The following is an 18,802-nucleotide window of genomic DNA, read 5'->3' as shown; positions in this document are numbered from 1 at the left end:
TTTTTTAAAAATTCTTAAAGTATGTACATAGAATGACCAGTTCTGATATTTGGTCATGGTGCATGGGGTGTTTATTAGTATTCTTTAATGCTGCCTATGTTCTGAGTTACAGAATGAAATGTGTATTATTTATTTGTCTGATAAATAAAGTTCAGTTTTGCAAAAGGACTATAGAAATAGGTAAATAATGTTTATTTATTAGGGGGAAAAATACATGTTCATCCCATTAAGCTGATTTAAAATAATACCTGATTTTGAGTTTATCCATAATTTATACACCTTTAACTTATACTGAAAAAATAAATCATATTGTAATTGTGACAAATTACATTTGCAAAAAATACCAATCATCAGATGCTTTGGTGAAGAAATGTAAAAGGAAGAAAGTACAATACAATTGGAAAATAGAAAAATAAGAACCCTTTTGAAAACCACCTAAAATTTATTAAAGAAATAGAAAATATCTATAGATAGAACTTTATCAAACATGTATTTGGAATATTTTTAGCTTGATATACTGGCAAATTACTTTGAAAGGTTGTAAAGCTATTTTCAGAAAATTTCCTTGCCCATCTGTATACATTGACAGTTTATGACTCTAACTTTCAAAATATATTTCACACTTATATTTGAGTGTCTTTCGGTTTCTAAATTTCTGACGAATATAAAGTATTTGTTTTTCTGAGAAAAGAGTATTCATCTGTAAAAAATTTAGTAATTCCTCACTTGCTACATTTGCAAATATTTATCAATAAAACTGATAGCAAAAATTTGTTTCAGATTTTCTATGCAACACTTACAATATCCTTGCAATACACAACAGTGCACAGAATGATCAATACCAGACTTTGATTTCTTTATAAGTATTTTAAAAATTATTACTCTTACAAATATAGTCCTCTCCAGCCCAAGTGACATGTTTTCAGATAAATTCAAGGTGATATTCAAGACATTGTCTCTAATTAAAAGACGATGGAAGGCAAAGTACTGCTCTGATAATAGCTCCTAGATTGGGAATTAATTTTATTTCTATGACAAAAACTCTAAGATGAGCAGAGAAAAGTAATGCTATTAAGCACTGATGATGATAACCAAATGTAATATTTTTTAATACATCATATGTTTACCTGAAATTTATTCTTCCCTCATTATTTCTCATATTAAGTCTCTTTACCATTTCAGAAATTTCAGAATTTTAAAACTGATGACTTATACCTAACTGTCACAGCATTACAGCTTTTAAACAGTTAGGAATAAATATTTTAGAATAATAGTTAAACAGATTGTTTTTCTGTCCTAGGCTTAGATACATTTCCTTTCTAAAGATCTAGCTCTCATTACTGTATTAAAAGGATGCTATGTACAATGCTTACTAATGGAAATGTATGTCCACAGATTGATATATGGAGCATAGTGTATTAAAACATCAGGAACTTTGAATTACAAATTTGATTTCAAGTTACATTTCTGTCTCATGTGACTTTGGGCAAATCATTTATCTCCTCTGAGATAAATGTTTCCTATTCTGCAAATGAGGAATATAATCATTTACAGGATGGCCATTAGCATTTAATAAAATGAACATGGAAAGAATAAAGTGTGACATATAATATCAAAGTTCTTCAGTTCAATAGTTACTACTTTTCAGGAATGTCTGTATTAAATGTCATTTTATTGCACTTTTGTCCTACTATTTTCAAAACATACTTTAAAAATCTGATTAATTATTCATCAAAATATTATACAATCAATCTTATTTTAAGATGGGGGCTATATCAATGTTACTGCTTTGCTCAATAATGTGATTCAAAATTACTATTTTCAGGTCGCCAACATCACATCAAATCTACAGTCTAGAAATGTTTCTTTCAATCACACATACAAGAAAGAGAGAGAAAGAGTGTGTTGTAGGTTAAAACTAAAATTTAAATAAGACAAATCATTTAAATTTTTTATTTCCAAAGGAAATAAAACAACATTCCCAAGGATAGGAATAATATAAATATCAAGTCATTTGCCAAATATATAAATGGGTGATAGAGCTAAAACTAAAGTATAAGAGATTGACCATCAAAAAACATTATTTTTAATGTTAAGGTCATATGATTTTCTTTAACAATTTTACCATGAAAATAAAAAATTGATAAAAGGTGGTAATGTGTTAATAAAACTTTTCATTAAACCTTTTATTTTAGAATAGTTTAAGATTTACGGAAAAACTGCAAAGCTAGTACAGAGAAGTTCCATATATCCCACATCTATGAGATATATGTCAAAATTAATGAACCAATATTGATTCATTAAGTCCATACTTTGTTCTGATTTCCTTAGTTTTTACCTAATGTGCTTTTTCTGTCCCAAGATCCCATTCAGATACCACATTACATTTAGTTGTCACATCTTCTTAGGTTCCTCTTAACTGTAACAGTTTCTCAAACTTACCTTATTTTTGACAGCTTTGACAGTTTTGAGGAGTATTGGTCTGGTATTTTGTAGAATGTCCCTCTTTTGGGATTTGACTGATGTTTTTCTCATGATTAGATGAGGGTTTTGGTTTTCTGAAGGAAGACCACAGAGATAAAGTGCCATTCTCATCACAAGGTATCACAGGTACATGCCGTCATCATGACGGCTTTTAGCTGTGACAGTTTCATAAACTTTAGGCTCCCCTTAACTGTTAATTTGAACCTTGATCACCTGAATGAGTTAGCATCTATTAGGTTTCTCCACTGTAAAGAAATACATTTTTTAAGAGATTGTATTGAAGATAAATTTTCTGGACGTTTACACTGAGCTGAAACAATCTGAGCAGATTCCTTAACACTAATATTAGGTTCCATTAAATGATTGCTAACAAATGCTATTAAGAAAATACAATGAACTGAATAGTGAAATGGAAAAATAAAACTCCAAAAGTCTTAGTTTGAATATTAACTTAATAGAGGTGAAAGTAAATTTTTCCCTTGAATTACATATATAATTACCTTAATCCTCTACACATTTTGTATATTAAAGATCTTGGTCTTACTCATTGTCATAAGAAGTAATTTAAATTGATAACCATTTTGCTTAGTGCTCCTCTATAATGCCTTCCACTGAAAAATGAATATTGATTATTAAAACAATGTAAAATACTTGGTATTTTTCTCCCCTGGCTTTAACCTATTTGTCATAAGTACAATGTTTCTTGTTTATGATTTTTAAATGTTTGCTAAATATTAAAAAAGCATTTCAATGTGTTTGAGTCTGTAAAATTTATCATATTGAAGGTGTATAATTTTTTACTACCATGTTCATTACACTTAACCATCTATACCCATATATTGGACTCTACCAATATTTATTAGTGGACTATAAAGAAGTTTTGAATGCATGAATACAACTTAAGAGGCACCATGCTTGGTTATTTTGCAATGTCAGAATAATACAGGTACTCATAAATTGAATAGATAATGTAGATTATGGTTCCTCCAATTTAAGTTGTTCTGGGTTTTTATTCCTCCTTCCTTGGATCTATTTTATCATTTTACCTGTGTACCATAATATACTCCCTGAAAATGCTAGAATTTTCACCATGTAATAAAATTTGAGCATGTCAATAATGTAAGAAAATTCAGATGTCTCAAACTGGTATATTTCTTTTGAATTTTCAAAGTAAATCACACTACAGCTGTTTTCATTTGACAATATTGTGGAAACCTGTGGAGATTACTGTAAAATGCATATGCATACACTGACTTTCTTAAAGTGTTTTGAATTAATAAAGAAATCACCAATGTATCCTTAGACAAGTTACTGTTTCCTCATTAGTATAACACTATAGGAATAAAAGGTACACTTATATGTGTTACTCAAAATGCTTAGACACCTGAGAGAAAATAATAAATTCTGGCTAGATTCTTTACATTGTTCTATAAGGCTATTGCTTATTATAATTTTGCACGTTTTATAAATAATAAAACATATTCTTGAAATAAGTTATGTTTTGAAAATTCACCTGAAAAGATTTATCATGTTGAGTTCAAATGACTCCCACCATTTCTATGGTTAAAAAAAATTCAAAGTTGAGTTTAGACTTGTGAAATAACTATTCCTAATAGAGATGTAAACAGTCTGACCAGTCTTTTTTTATACTCAGATCAGAATTAAAGTAAAATGAGATTCAAACACTATCTTATAGCAAAACAATTTTATAAAGTAGTGTAGCTTGAATACACACAGTAAAATGAAGATTTGAGGTAATTAGTTGGAGCTTTTAAATAACAAAATTATTTTTGCTTTCTGTTATTTGGGGAGTCATTTCATTCTTCCACATCACTCTGCATTTGTATGCAATGGTAAGGGAAGAATAGAGAGGCAATGCAAACTCATTTTTCTAAGAATTTTATGCTTAACCTCAATAGTTCTGATTAAATGATGCAAGGCTATTTTAACCTTGTTAAGAGACCTCATTTTTTCTTATTTAATTTTTTAAAACTAATTTAGAAGCTCTTTCAATATGTCCTTTCTCTCAACAGCGAAACAGCATTTAATAGACCCTGACCAAACCAGGCAATATGTATTTTCCACATCGAGCCCTCAGCCCTTTCATTCCCAGGACGGTCTTGCTTGTATTAAATCCATCACCTCCGTTTCTGTGCTAGACTGTGACTAGATCTTTTGAAAATTGCAAAGCATTATACCAATAAACTTTACTATTCCTGACACCTATCTGCTATGTGCAGTTTTTTGCTAAGGGATGGGGTTTGGGCCACCTTTGAAGGTTTTGTTGTGCTGTAGTTTGTCTAACACGGATTCACCCAACCTCTTTAAAAAGTAGCGGGCGGAAACTGGGAAAAGGAACGTGCAGGTGAGGAAGAAAGTCTTTTGAAAACAACTCAGTTACGAGGCAGATGCAGGCAGGAACGTAGATTTTGTAAATTTATTCGGTTGTCTTAGAATACACTTGTCACGTCCTCACTAACATGAACCTGACCCACCGTGGAAAAGAGAAACATGAGCAGGAAAGAAGGAAAAGAAATGAACACACACACACACACACACAACCATCCTTAAGTTCGCTCTTGGAGACTAAGGGCTAGGCTGGCACTAGGGACAGACTTCGGTGGCTGTGACCTCTGTCCCTGCAGAGGTTCTTGAACTCCCCATTCAGTGCTTGGGAAACAAATCCTCGCCGCCAGCAGAGCGGCAACTTGCTGCTTTCCCCTTCTAGCCCAACATGCCGCCGGGGCACGTTTGGTGAGGCCCAGGTTCTCCCGCAGTTACGGGCTGACAGCCCAGCCCCTACTGTTTTCTGTTCGGCCACCTCAACTTTTGGCCTCCGGGAATTCTCCAGCATCTTCAGCCTTAGCCGGAAGTTCCCACCAAAGCTTCCGGGAGGCCCTATAACACAGCGCGTGCGCAGGGCAGGCCTTGGTCTCCCTCGCTCCTATTTCCGAGTTCCGTGTGGTATCGCGAGACCTGCTGTCCGGAACTTCCTGTCCTGGTCGTGCTCCGCGATCTCAGAGTAGCGATGCGGCCCTGGCTGTTGTGGGGCGTTGCCCGGTGCCTCTGGGCCCGCCCGGCTGTGGGTCCGGCCCGCCGGCCTCTAAGCTACGGTAGCCTGCCACTGGAAGAACTGTTCTCCAGCGGCGGGCCTTTGCGGACCTTCCTTGAGCGCCAGGCAGGGTCTGAAACCCAGTTGCAGGTCAGGCCTGAGTTGGTGGCGGTGGCCAAACGGCTGAGCGAGAAGGAGCAGGAGCTGCGAGAGACCGAGCACCTGCTGCACGGTAAGGGCCTGGCCCAGGAGAGCGGTGTCAGAGCAGATTCTTGACTCTTCGTTTGCTTTTTCCACTAAGCCACTGGCGATGCCCACACTCTACCCGCGTTTGAAACTACTCACTTAAGCAGTTTTGTTTTGGATCAAAAGTCAAGACATTATTATGTGCGTTTTGATCCTCTCTCCTGTTGGCTCTCTCGTGCTTCACTCCCTTTCACAGAATTTAGATTGACGCTTGTTGCATACTCTCTGGCAGAAGCTCATTACCTCAGTAAGGACAAATGATGCACTGTCGCTTTGGGCTTGAGCGCAATGTTTCTCAAAGTGGCATGGAGACTATCTACAATATATCAGGAGCAGTATTTGTTAAAACCAGACTTGGGAATCAGAATTTGAGACCTAGGCATATGCATTTTAAACAAGTCTCCCCACGTGTTTCGCGCGCATTTGAATCCGGAATTGGGGCTTAAGTTTCTGCATTACTACAAGCTCCTAAGGATACCGAACTGCTGGTCCGTGTACCACACTTTGGGTAGCAAGGCTTTAGAGAGGGTCGCAGTCTGTTGGGGGAGACAGAATTAATTACATATAGTACAGCTGATAAGTGAGAGCAGATACAAATGTACAACTAAATAACTAGGAAAGCAAGGAAGTGTTGGGAAGGCATTACAGAGATGTAAAGGCCCACCCTGAGAGGATATAATAATAGTTTTAACCTTTATTGATCCCGTACTATGGGCTTTGCTTAGTTTTCTTTATGCATCAATTCCTCCAGTTAACTATGAGGTAGGGACTGTTAGCCCCATGCAACAAAAGACGAACCTCAGCAATAAAGAGGTAAAATAACTCGGTTCAGGGTTACACAGTTTATAAGAAATGGAGTTGGGATTGGGCTGCAAATCTCATGCTCTTAATCACTGTACTCTCTGTTAACTAAAGAATAAAAGAGGTGAGGTTATGGGGAGTGGCAGGTTGGAACCATTTTGTATGGGGAATTGAATACTAATCTAAGAGGTTGGTTTTTATCCTGTTGGCAGAAAGGAGCCAGCAGAAGCTTTTAGATTGGGGAGTGAGTAACAGAATTAGTTTGGTCACTTAGGAAACTTGATTTGTGGCAGTTTAGAAGCCAACTTGGAAATGAGACTGAAGATGCCAGGAAAAATAGGCAGCTAACACAGTAGTGTAAGGGAGAGTTAAGAAGAGTTTAAAGTGATTTAAGAGAAAAGGGGCATTCCTAGAGTTTTAAAAAAACAAAAGATTAATAAATGGCATTGGGAAAAATATCTTTTGAGGAATAATTAAGTTGGTTTCATAGCTTAAGCCAAACTTAAAATCCAAGTGGATTTAAGGGTTAGCTATTTAAAAAAATCAAACTATGGAGAACCTAACAGATTATTAGAAAGGTGTTGCTGACAGAATGCAACTCAGCTTAAACAATAGAAAATGTTATTCATCAAATCTTCAGTTCTTACTATGTGTCACACAGGACTAATTACCAAAAAATTAGGGAACTACTTTTAGGAGCTTACAGCACCTAGGTAAGGGAGAGAGATGTGTAAGAAGTAAAAATATAAGTGTATTAGTGTTTAACTTTTGTGGTAAAGAGCAGAGTGTTGTAAGAGCAAAGGCTGCATTTAAAAGGATCTTAAAGGGTAAGCAGGAGTTTGTCGGGTGGTGCAAGAGAAGGGAATTGAAGGCAGAGGTGACCATGGACAGGTAAAGGTACCAAAATGGGAAATACGATATGGCAGGAGCATAGAATAGGTGTGGGAGATGATAATGTAATAGGAACTTGAAACTAGAAAGACAATTAAGAACCTTACATGACTAAGAATTTGTTTTTATAGACCATGGGAAGTTAGCATAAGTTTTTATACAGAGAAGTAAGAAAGTTAATGTTCGCATCAGTGTTGAGGATGAACTGGAGTATTCTCTAGAAGCCCTGGTGGCTGAAAAGCCAGGGAGGAGGCTGTTGAAACAGTCCAAGGGAGAGGTGGTGACAGGCACAGTTCTGACTCCCAAGATATTCTGGGGAACAACAGGATTTGGTGGCTTAGGTCCTGAAAAGGATGAAGGAAAGACAGTAGTCTAAGAGAAGTCTTATTAGGCTTCTGGCTTCAAAACATGAGTGGTATTGTTAATTAAAATGAAAACATAAACATTTGATCAAATTTAGGAAAAAGATGAGTTTTGCATTGAATGGCTATTTTAAGTTAAAAATACTTACAAGAAGGACATTCAGATAAAGATATACATACTAGTCTAGGAGAAAAAAACTACTGGCCTAGGAGAAAAATTGAGCCTGAATAATCCTATGAGAGCTCTCAGGATATATAGTACATGATAAATTAAAACCTTAGAAGTAGATGAAAATACTCGGGGAAAATTTGTGAAGATAGAAACAAGCCTAATAGTGCCAAAAATACATAGTATTTGTGGAGCAGGCAGAGAAGAAAACTATAAAAGATCAAGAAAGAACAGGCAAAGCTTTGAGAGCTTGAACCAGATAAATAAATGAAGCTGTAGAAACCAATTAAAGAAAATTTCATGAAGTAAGGGATTGTCACTATCTGACTTACAAAGGTAAAAGCTTGCCTTTTCAGCTCACACTGAAATAAGTCATTAGATTTGGTAGTTTTGTCACTCGTGATTTTAATAATTCATTTGTTACTATTTAGAATAAACTGGGTTTTTATTTTCCAGTTCTATTGGAGTATAATTGACAAGTAAAAATGGTATATATTTTAGGTGATAATGCAGTGTTTTGATGTATGCATGTATTATGAAATGATCACCACTGTCCATATGATTATTCAATCCAGTGGTAACAACTTAAGAAGTAAATTAGAGTTAGCAGAAAAATAATAAATATGGCATTTTATCTCCAGAAATTTTGGTGGGAAAAGAGGGGATGACAACATGGAGTTACTTCAGGGGTTGAAAAGAAACGGACCCTTTCAGAATGGGGAAACTAAACATCTTTCTATCTTTGTAGGCAGAGGGGAAGCAGAAGGCAGGCATGCAGTAAGTGCCCACTAAACATATGCTGATTTATGATATTGAAAGAGAAATTAAAGAACTCACATGTTACTATGAATTACTCCTCAGTCTAAACCCCTCTAGAGCTGCGTGGTCCAGTAGGGTAGTTAGTAGCCACACATGGCTGTTGAGCATCTGTATGTGGCTAGTCTGAATTGAGATGTACTGTAAGTGTAAAGTACACAGAGATTTCAGGCTTGGTATTAAAAATTAATAATTTTATATGTTGACATGATAATATTTTGGGAATACTGGGTTAAATAAAAGGTAGTATTAAGATTAAATTACTTCTAGACTCTAGTTCCAATGTTCTTAGCCTTGCAGAACATATTTCAGAACTGAAAGACACCTTAGAACTTCCATTATATGCTTGACATAACTGAGACTCAGAGAAGTTGAGCTTGTTGCTCTAAGAGAGCACCTTAGCAGTTGAGCTAGGGCTGGAATTCATTTTTCCTTTTCCTAATTCAAATTTCTGCCATACCATACACTTGCCAAAATAATTTCCACCGATGCTTCCTGTACTTGCTTGTCTCAAGTTTGCTGTTGTCATTCTCCGTGAGTTAACCTTTCTTTCCTTTTTCTGCCCATCCCCAAAACAAACAAATGAAATTCCTTCAAGATGCTACTGTTTTAATATTTGGTCACAGAGTGTTTTAGGTTGCTATTCTTTGCAAGTTTTCCCCTCTAGAAAAATATGAAGAAAATAAAATTATCTATAATCCTGCCTTGAGGGCTGGTCGTATATGTGTATTATCCCCAGTTCCCAGCATGGTTGGTTTTTTAATAGATAAGCATACAAACTGATACTTTGTTACAAAGAGTAGAGACCAATTTGTAATAGCTAAAAAATTTCCCTATTCCTTCCTCCTTTCTATAGGCTGCATATTGTCCATAGGGTAGAGGAATGAAAAAGTATATTTTGTAAGGAAAAAATGAGAATTCAAAAATGAAAAATAGGGGTAAAGCCAGAGAGGGGAATACTTCATGTAAAGATTCTGTAAACATTAGGCAGCGTCTAATAAATATTTTTGGGTGGATACTTATTTTATATTAATGAAACATTTACTAATAAGACAATAAATAACTTTCACAATTTTAATTCAGTTTTGGTTTAACTGGTGGGAACTTTTGTTCCCCTTCTGTCTAACTAGCTAATGTATTCATTTTTTATTGTATAGTCTAAGTTGGAAAATGAAAAACATTTATTAATGTAACTACAGAGGTGAAACTACAGAAAAGCTTAGCTTCTTTGTATTTTTTATAGAGACTTTAGTTTCTTATCCTTTGATCATCAGAAAAAAAGTTTTGTTTTTTTTTTACACCCACACGCTTATGAAAATGAGTGCATAAAATGCTACTTTTAATTAATGGCATTTATTAAAAGGACAAGATAAGACATTTTCTTTTTTCCTTAAGCTACAGTAACAAAACTATTAACTGTAAGTCTTTTGGCAATTTAATACTAATTAAGAACAACTTAACTGCTGCCTTTTTTTTCTTAGATAAGAATGAAGATTTAAGGAAACTTGCAGAAAATGAAATAACTTTGTGTCAAAAAGAAATAACTCAGTTGAAGCATCAGGTATGGTATTTGTGCAAAAAATAAGGCATTTGTGCAGTTACTTATGCGTTTTATTAGAGGTTTATAAAAACAATTCAAGACATAATTTATTACTATTTAGAATAAACTGGGTTGTTTTTATTTTCCAGCTTTATTATAGTGTAATTGACAAATAAAAATATATATTTAAGGTGTATGATATGGTGTTTTGATACAAGGATACACTATGAAATGATGATCACCACTGTCAATAAACTGGTTTTTAAAGAAAGAAAAGGTATACTTCATGTGGTTCTGTTTTAATCATATTAAAAGGATTGTAGTATACTAAAAGCCCAGGCTTCACCACTGTACAATATATACATGTAATAGAATTCAACTTGTATCCCCTAAATCTATTTTTTTTAAAAAAAAGACTGTAGAGCTCTCACAGAAAGACAAATATCACACTGATAGCACTTTTTGGAAAGGTGATGAAATATGGGCATATCTCCCCTCTTTTGGTTTTTAACACATGAAATGCCCTGTGAGTTGTATTTAACTCATGCTAGTTTTGAGTCTGGGGCCTTGTGAAGCATATGTAACTCACGTCTCTTCACCTTGGGAGCTGTGTGAACTATTTTTCAAGTTGCATATAACTCACGCACAGAAAACGATAAAAAATAACAAATTTTTCATTAAATTAGAAAGGATAATTTTGTTTTCGAATTTTGTATTGTATTTTCGTAATAAAACACCGTGGCCTGAAGGAAAAAAATTTTCTAGTGTGGCAGTCAATGTGTTAAGGGGGTTTAGGTAAGTACTGGGTAGAAGAGGTTACTGAGTGATGGTAGACTGAGCTCCTCAGGGGCAGGAATATTTATTTTTTGTCTCTGGCATTGTGAGAATGCCAGACCAAGAATAGGCCCTTAGGATTTTAAGAACTGAATTATATTGCTTTGGTTTACATCCAGGAGAACTGCAGGAGAACATATAGGAATTAGATGAAGAACAATCATGAAATTAGAATCATTCTTTGCTAATTCTGTAAAGCAGAAATTAAAAGTTGACAGCAGTTATCTCAGGATAATAAGTGAAAGAACATGCTAAAGTGAGGAAGGAGCCAGGGAAGGGAATGCTTAGTTTTGAGATTCTGCCTCTTCTTTAGCCAAATGTGAAAATTATTAAAAATTAATGTCCCTAGAACCTACTCGAGAGGGAGAGTTCCACTATAGGGTGAAAAGTCTAATGTAGCTTGCCTTTTACCCATTTTCTAAATTTTTTGTGAATTAGAAGGACATATGTGTTAAAGGTTACACAGTTCAGTGGCTACTAACCAACAAAGAGAAGTGAACTCTATTGTTAGTTCAAGATGTGAACGATCACATTGTATTAGCATAGGATAGAGAGATGGAAAAGTAGTAATAAGTACAGCTCCTGACCAAGGTGAAGTGTGACAGTTTAGAACTCAGGTACACTTGGTTTCAGTTCCACGTCTTCCACTTTCTAGTTGTATAATGTTGGGTGACTAGATTAACTAGATTAAGATCAACCCCTCTTAACTTAGTTTCACATCTTAATGTAGAACTGTTAATAGTACCTACCCAAGATTGTTTTAAGAATTAATGTGGCCTGGCACAGTGGCCCATGCCTGTAATCCCAGCACTTTGGAAGGCCAAGGAAGGAGGATCACTTGAGGCCAGAAATTTGAGGCTGCAGTGAGCTATGATTGTGCCACTGCACTCCAGCTTGGGTGAAATCCTCTCTCTTAAAACAACAAATAAACAAAAAGAATTAAAGTATGTATAGTGCTTAGCAGAATACCTGCCATATATTAAAGAACCAGTAACTGTTGGTAGCTTTTCTTACTGACCTAATCTAAGAAGCCTTTATTCTAGATCCCTGTAATTGGTACAAACTTAGGTGCGAAACATACTATTGCACTGGTAGGAAGATGATCTGGGCACAAAGATTTACGTTCTTGTGCCTGCTAGGACAGTAACTAACACTTTGCCCCTTAACAAGTAATTTAATCTCCCTTAACCTCAGTTTCTTTTACATGTAAAATGAGGGAACTGGATGGACCAGATCATCTCTAGGGGCCTTTTTCAGTTTCAAAATTACAAATTTCTCTTCTGTATTAAGGAAGCTTAAAACAAATACAAATGCAATCTTGAATGTTTTAGTTTTTCTGCGTTAGGCCTTAAATTTCAAAAGGATAGACTAGAATCTTCTTTTGCATTCTACACACGGTATAATGTCCTACTCACAGCTAGCACTTAATTCTTGTTAACTGAGTAGAGAATTGATATAAAGCATACAAGAACTCGAATAAAACAAGCCTGTAAGTTTTAGCTGAATCTTATACCATCTATAATACATTTGTAACATTAATACTTTATGGGAGTTATGTATTACATGGTTCTGACTGGCAAGATGGTTGAACAGTACTCAGCAATATTATTTGCTTAAAGAAACTATTTAAAATTCCTGAATCTAATCATTTAGCTTTTTGGATGGTACATTTAAAATAATTTTTAATATAGGAGGGGTGATATTTTTGTATTTACAGATTATCTTACTTTTGGTTCCCTCAGAAGAAACAGATGAAAACGATTTGATCCTGGAGGTGACTGCAGGAGTTGGGGGTCAGGAGGCAATGTTGTTCACTTCAGAGATATTTGAAATGTATCAGCAATATGCTGCTTTTAAAAGATGGCATTTTGAAACCCTGGAATATTTTCCAAGTGAAATAGGTCAGTGAACTGCTCAATTTGTTTTAGATAAAAGTATAGATTTTATCTACACATGTCTTAGGAAAAGGGTGGGGGAGATCATGACTAGGCTTTGGAACTTAATTGTAAGGAAGCTTGTGTAGTTTTATGCTCATCATTTAGCTAATAAATTTGAATGCAAATATACCAATTTTGAAATGGCCTGTAAAATGTAATGGATAGTCATTCAGTAATATGAACCATTGAATTACTAATGGTCTTTAAAAGTGGTCTTTTAGATGTGTTATTGACATCAGTTCATTAGTCCCATAAATGCTTTATATTTAATAACTGTAAGCAATAAAGATTAAGTGTAAAACACTATTTTAATGTTTTATAATCTCTGTGCTTATATCCTTTTGTGACTCATTTAAATATATTTCAAAATAGTAGATGTGATGGTCAATTATTTATAAATGTAAGCAATAATAAAAAGAATTCTGTTTTCCCTATATTTTCAAGGTGGCCTTAGACATGCATCTGCCAGCATTGGGGGTTCAGAAGCCTATAAGCATATGAAATTTGAAGGAGGTGTGCACAGAGTACAAAGAGTGCCAAAGACAGAGAAGCAAGGCCGCATCCATACTAGCACCATGACTGTGGCAATATTACCCCAGCCTACTGAGGTAAGGCATAATAAGCCTCTCCCTCTCCTTGGAATTCTGGGCCAAGCACAATGTCTTGCCTCCAGAGTTTACTCAGACCTTACTGAATTGAGTATCTCCTTTCTTTTTATCATTTGGTCTTCCTTATGTATTTTGAGTTGTTTTTGATAATCTATTATCTCAGTCCAAAAACTACAATTTTACAATAGCTGATCAGAATTAAGGATTTATAAATGATCCAATCTTGCATTGTCTATGTATGACTTTTTCTCCGCTAATGTAGTCATTGTGTGGCCATTTCTACAGGTGAAGTAATAACATATTTAAACATGGACTGGTTGCCTTCATAATAACTTTGTGTGACTGGTTCCCAGGGTATCAATAGCAAGAATCCTATTTTAACATGGTAATTACTTAACAGAATTGCTATTTCATAACCCAATCACATCAAAATTGAAATATATTGTTATAGTGTTCATAATGAGTATACTTTATTCTCACAAAGCAAATTCTCAATCCATATTGGTAAGATAACTTAGTTTAGAAGTTCTTTTGCTTTATTTCCCTTCTGCTGAAAAGTGGTAGGAAATATTTGATTTTGTTTTGAGAATGAAGTATGAATGCTTTGAGGAGAAGGAAGTTTGAGGGTTTTTATATTAATTTTGGGAAAAAGTCCTATTAGACTCTAATAGAGTTAATGGAGTTCCTGTCTTTACATCTTGCTGGTTTCTTTAGATCAAATTTTCGTGAGGCCTAGATGAGAAAGTAAGTAGTTAAGGGAGAGCGTTTTCAAGAAAGATGGAAGACTGAGGTCCATATATCATCTAATTCTTCTAGCAAACATAAAAGGGAGTCACGTGGGGAGACTTGAGGGCCTAGGGAATGGTAGGATTCTTACTGCAGGGTTGTTGAAATGGCATAGAGTGGTTCATAGTTTTTCATGAAAAAATACTATTTAAACTTGAGTGCTTTTGCTGGTGGCTACCAGGACAGAGGATTGTCTTGACATAGATCCCAGTGTATTCATGAATGGAGTCTATAACCATGACTTCTTGGCCATTCACCTCACTTCTGCCTCCAAATATGTTTGAAATTAAACAACATAAACCCTTCCTGTAGTTGTCAAGCTAGCATTGTTTTTTTCCTCTGCTAGTCTTTTTAAACTCAGAAAAATTCTAGAGAGTCTCACTTTAGTTCATATATTGACATTTCTGACAGTAGCTATTAACAAGTTCTGCTGTTCCTGTGGTAAGAAGGGACTAATTTAAAGAGAGTCTCATTTTATGAGGATTAGGGCAGGTTTGTTTTCATCTTGTATGATGTTTTGTTTTGATTCCCTACTCTTCCAAAAAGGAAAAGAGTTTAAAAATTCCAACTACTTTCTATTCTTAAACCTTATAAATCTTGTATAAATTCGGTACATGACATGCATTTATAAATGGGTAGTTCTTGCCTTTATACAATTGATATATGTAATTTTTTAAAATGCCAACTTTTCTTCTTCTGTATAGATTAACCTGGTGATTAATCCTAAAGATTTGAGAATTGACACTAAGCGAGCCAGTGGAGCTGGGGGGCAGCATGTAAACACCACGGACAGTGCTGTCCGGATAGTTCACCTTCCAACAGGTATGTACTTACTCCTTCAATGTAACACTGAAGAAAGAAATCAATTTCTGAATGACTTGACTAATTTCCCATTGAAGTAGATCCTCAATTACCAGAGGAATGTATACAACTAAGAATTGGTATTAAATACTTGATTTTAGAATCTTTAGCTGATATTCTGTTGGATAATTTTGAAGAGAGAGGGATCTAAACCCAGGGAGTTTCCATGTTAGTGACTATGAGTAGAAGGTGTGGGTAGTCCTTCCAGGTGGCCTTCTGAAGTTTACACTTAATAGTTTTAGCTATTTAAAAAAAAAAATCCTCACAGTAAAGTAATTATAGGTTCTTTATCAGAAAATGCACTAAATCACTGGTTCTTAGTCTTTTGTCAGGGGGAGGGGAACACGGACTCCTGTGAAAAGTGAAAGCATTGGACCTCCTACCTAGAAACATACACACATTCAAGGTTTTGTTTCTTCCCGTTAATTTCATTCACCCACCTCCAGGGAATCTGATTCTAGATAGTTAACGCAAAGAGATTGCATCTCAGTCTTTCTTAAGAGTCTTCAGCATACTAGTAGGCAGAACTAAATGTGTTTCACAAATATTGCTGTAATGATTTACAGGTGATAAAGAGTATATGGATAGCAAGCCTCAGTTATCTAGAAAGAATATAAAAGAATACAAGAATCTCTTACTATGACTGATCTCAAATTGGCATAATTCTCATTAACCAATACTGGTTGGGAGTGCTGGATTGCTATGATTTTGTTCTTTTAGTTATAGAAAAATCCTTATGTTAAACTTGGTGATGTCTTAGGTAATACAGGGTATATAAACAGGAATAGGGAAAAAAATGGAAATCCTCAAAAATATTAATAGTGATTATCTCTACTAATAGGATATCTAACTTCTAGTAGTTATTACATTAAAAACCTTTTAGTGGCTAGCTGAGGGAGAACAATCCATATTAAATGACTTATGCTTATTGTTTAGTGTGTATGCCTTCAATATGGAAATACTTTGTGCTACAGCTCAAACTTAAATTTTCATTTTTCTGATAAACTGTACAAATTATTAAGTTTATAGTTTTTTATTAGAGTCCTGTTTTTTTCCATTTATAAAGGAAGAAGAAAAAGATAAGAAAGAAAAGGAGTATTCCTTGATAAAAAATAAAGAAGAATTTTTTATTAAAACTCTTTAATTCTCATAACACTATTCAGGTGTTGTTTCTGAATGCCAACAAGAGAGATCTCAGCTGAAAAATAGAGAGATGGCTATGAAAAAGTTACGTGCAAAACTGTACAGCATGTATCTAGAAGAAGAAACAAGTAAAAGATACAATGCTAGAAAGATTCAGGTAAAATGAATTTTAAAAATGTGTTCAAACAAAAATTTTAGATAACTCAGTTTTTATAAATGTCAAAATTGTTTTAATATCTGTCAAAATAAAAAATTCAAGTAGTTTAAGGGTTGTGCTTGTTTTATAGAAATCTTAACATCTCTACCCTGTTTTCTACATTCAAAGGCATTTTTGTCAGACTTTTAAAGTTACTAAAAAACGATAGAGTCTCTCTTCATTTTTAATCCTTCGAAATTATAAAAGCAAGAAAGTTGGAAAGTGTACTGAACTTACTTTCTTCCTGGTTAGTATTTAATTTTATAACTCTAGAGCCTTTGAAGAATTCCTCAATATGGGCTGGATGCAGTGGCTCACGCCCGTAACCCTAGTACTTTGGGAGGCCCAAGGTGCAAGAGGATTGCTTGAGGTTAGGAATTCAAGACCAGCCTGAGTAACATAGCGAGACCCCATCTCTACAACAAACCAGAAAAAAAATTACCCAGGCACAGTGCTGCACGCCTGTACTCTCAGCGACTCGGGAGGCTGAGGCCAGAGGATCTCTTGAGCCTGGGAGTTGGAGGTTGCAGTGAGCTATGATGATATCAATGCACTGCACCCCAGGCAACAGAGAGAGACCCTGTCTCAAAAAAAAAAAAAAAAAAATTCCTCATTATGGGGAATTCACCTTCACACCACTGAAGATGACTACATTAATGCAGAGAAGATACGTCATCACTGTGTAGTAGATAATTGTATTTTTAGATGGGGAAACTAAAGTTTAAAGTTGAGGTGAATTGCCTGAAGTCATAAAGCACTGAAATGGCAAAGATAGGACTCAATATTGATCTGTCTGATTTTAAAGCCTATGTTCTTTTTTCTGTATCATGTTCTCATGTCATTTGGGGATTCAAAATGTTTAAAACTTGTTTCTTACATTTTGATTCATGTTATAAATCAAGAACTTAATCTCCAAGTAAGTTAAACTTGTAGGTTGAGGTTGCCCCAAATCTAACTGTATCTCATTATCTCTTTTTATACATACAGGTTGGAACTAAAGGAAGGTCAGAGAAAATAAGAACATATAATTTTCCACAGAACCGGGTCACAGATCACAGAATAAACAAGTCACTACATGATCTTGAAACTTTTATGCAAGGAGATTATCTACTGGATGAACTTGTACAGTCACTGAAGGACTATGCTGATTATGAATCTTTAGTAGAAATTATTTCTCAAAAAGTTTAAGTTGATTTGTTATTAAAGACTTTTTATAGCTTAGAAAATTTCTATTATAGCAAATCATATTGTATGTAAATAGTCACCTGTATTCTCTTGAAAAACAAGAATTAACACAGTTGGAAGTAATATGCATATTCTTGAGACCTAGATAATTTATATAAATACTTCTCAATGCATCAGTAAAAAACATACAATATACAGATGTTCCTCCATTTACAATGGAGCTACTTCCCAATAAAACCATCATAAGTCAAAAATATCTTAAATTCATTTAATACTAGCAACACAACACAGCACACAGTCCCCTACTTAAGGATGGTTTAACTAACAATTTTTCATCTTTATGATGATGTGAAACAGATACGCATTTGTAAGTTGTAGGAGCTCCTTGACCTAAGATGGGGGGCTACGTCCCAGTAAACCCATGGTAAAGTCAGAAAATCATAAGTCAAACCACTGTAAATTGGGGGCCATATGTAATCACGACTGTCAATCTTGGACTCATCCTTACCAGAAGTAGGCAGAGGAAAATAGTCCTTTGTCCTGTTATATGTAAATATTTAATGGGTAATCAAAAATTGGGTTTAACTCTGATTATAATAAACTTCAAATATAAAATGAAACATGACAGTAAATACTATATCAGTCAAGGTCCAGTCAGGAGGAAGAAACCATACGATTAATTTCTATAGAGAAATGTTAACTGATAATGGAGTTAGCTATTAAGAGGGATAAAAGAACTCATACATTAGGACTGAAAGCGAGTACCCAAGGAAAGAACACCCTTGGAAGGAGTTCCCTTCCTCAAGGTGAATTTAGGCCTATTTGAGAGGGTGTGGCTGCAGCCTACACAGCGATGGAGAGGATCCCTGGGCTGTCCTGGGGCAGAGCTGG

General features: G+C 34.9%; 2 protein-coding genes across 2 annotated transcripts in view; both read left to right on the top strand.

Annotated features, from left to right (window-relative positions):
* RGS17 (regulator of G-protein signaling 17) overlaps positions 1–5,510 on the top strand; it is a 152,953-nt gene extending 147,443 nt beyond the window's left edge. Inside the window, exon 5 of the mRNA XM_012646784.1 lies at positions 5,130–5,510. Coding sequence (XP_012502238.1) covers positions 5,130–5,510 — 381 coding nt within the window. The remainder of the gene's footprint in view (positions 1–5,129) is intronic.
* MTRF1L (mitochondrial translational release factor 1-like) lies at positions 5,467–18,234 on the top strand. Its single transcript, XM_012646851.1, has 7 exons — positions 5,467–5,768; positions 10,303–10,382; positions 12,913–13,096; positions 13,577–13,740; positions 15,231–15,348; positions 16,551–16,687; positions 17,714–18,234. Exons 1-7 carry the CDS (start codon positions 5,513–5,515, stop codon positions 17,912–17,914), a joined length of 1,140 nt encoding a protein of 379 aa, XP_012502305.1. The 5' UTR covers positions 5,467–5,512; the 3' UTR covers positions 17,915–18,234.
* The last annotated feature ends 568 nt before the right edge of the window (positions 18,235–18,802 follow it).

Source organism: Propithecus coquereli, unplaced genomic scaffold (genome assembly GCF_000956105.1).
Source record: "Propithecus coquereli isolate 6110/MARCELLA unplaced genomic scaffold, Pcoq_1.0 Scaffold25, whole genome shotgun sequence".
NCBI classification, from domain to species: Eukaryota; Metazoa; Chordata; class Mammalia; order Primates; family Indriidae; genus Propithecus; species Propithecus coquereli.
The sequence above is the reverse complement of the archived record's forward strand: the minus strand, read 5'-3'. Positions and strand labels throughout refer to the sequence as shown.

What these genes read in the sequence shown, in the direction of transcription:
- MTRF1L (XM_012646851.1), top strand. Translation starts at nt 5,513, where the DNA reads ATGCGGCCCTGGCTGTTGTGGGGCGTTGCCCGGTGCCTCTGGGCCCGC. An exon ending in ATATTTTCCAAGTGAAATAG is followed by an intron (nt 13,097 to 13,576) that starts GTCAGTGAACTG and finishes TATATTTTCAAG; the next exon opens with GTGGCCTTAGACATGCATCT. An exon ending in ACAATGCTAGAAAGATTCAG is followed by an intron (nt 16,688 to 17,713) that starts GTAAAATGAATT and finishes TTATACATACAG; the next exon opens with GTTGGAACTAAAGGAAGGTC.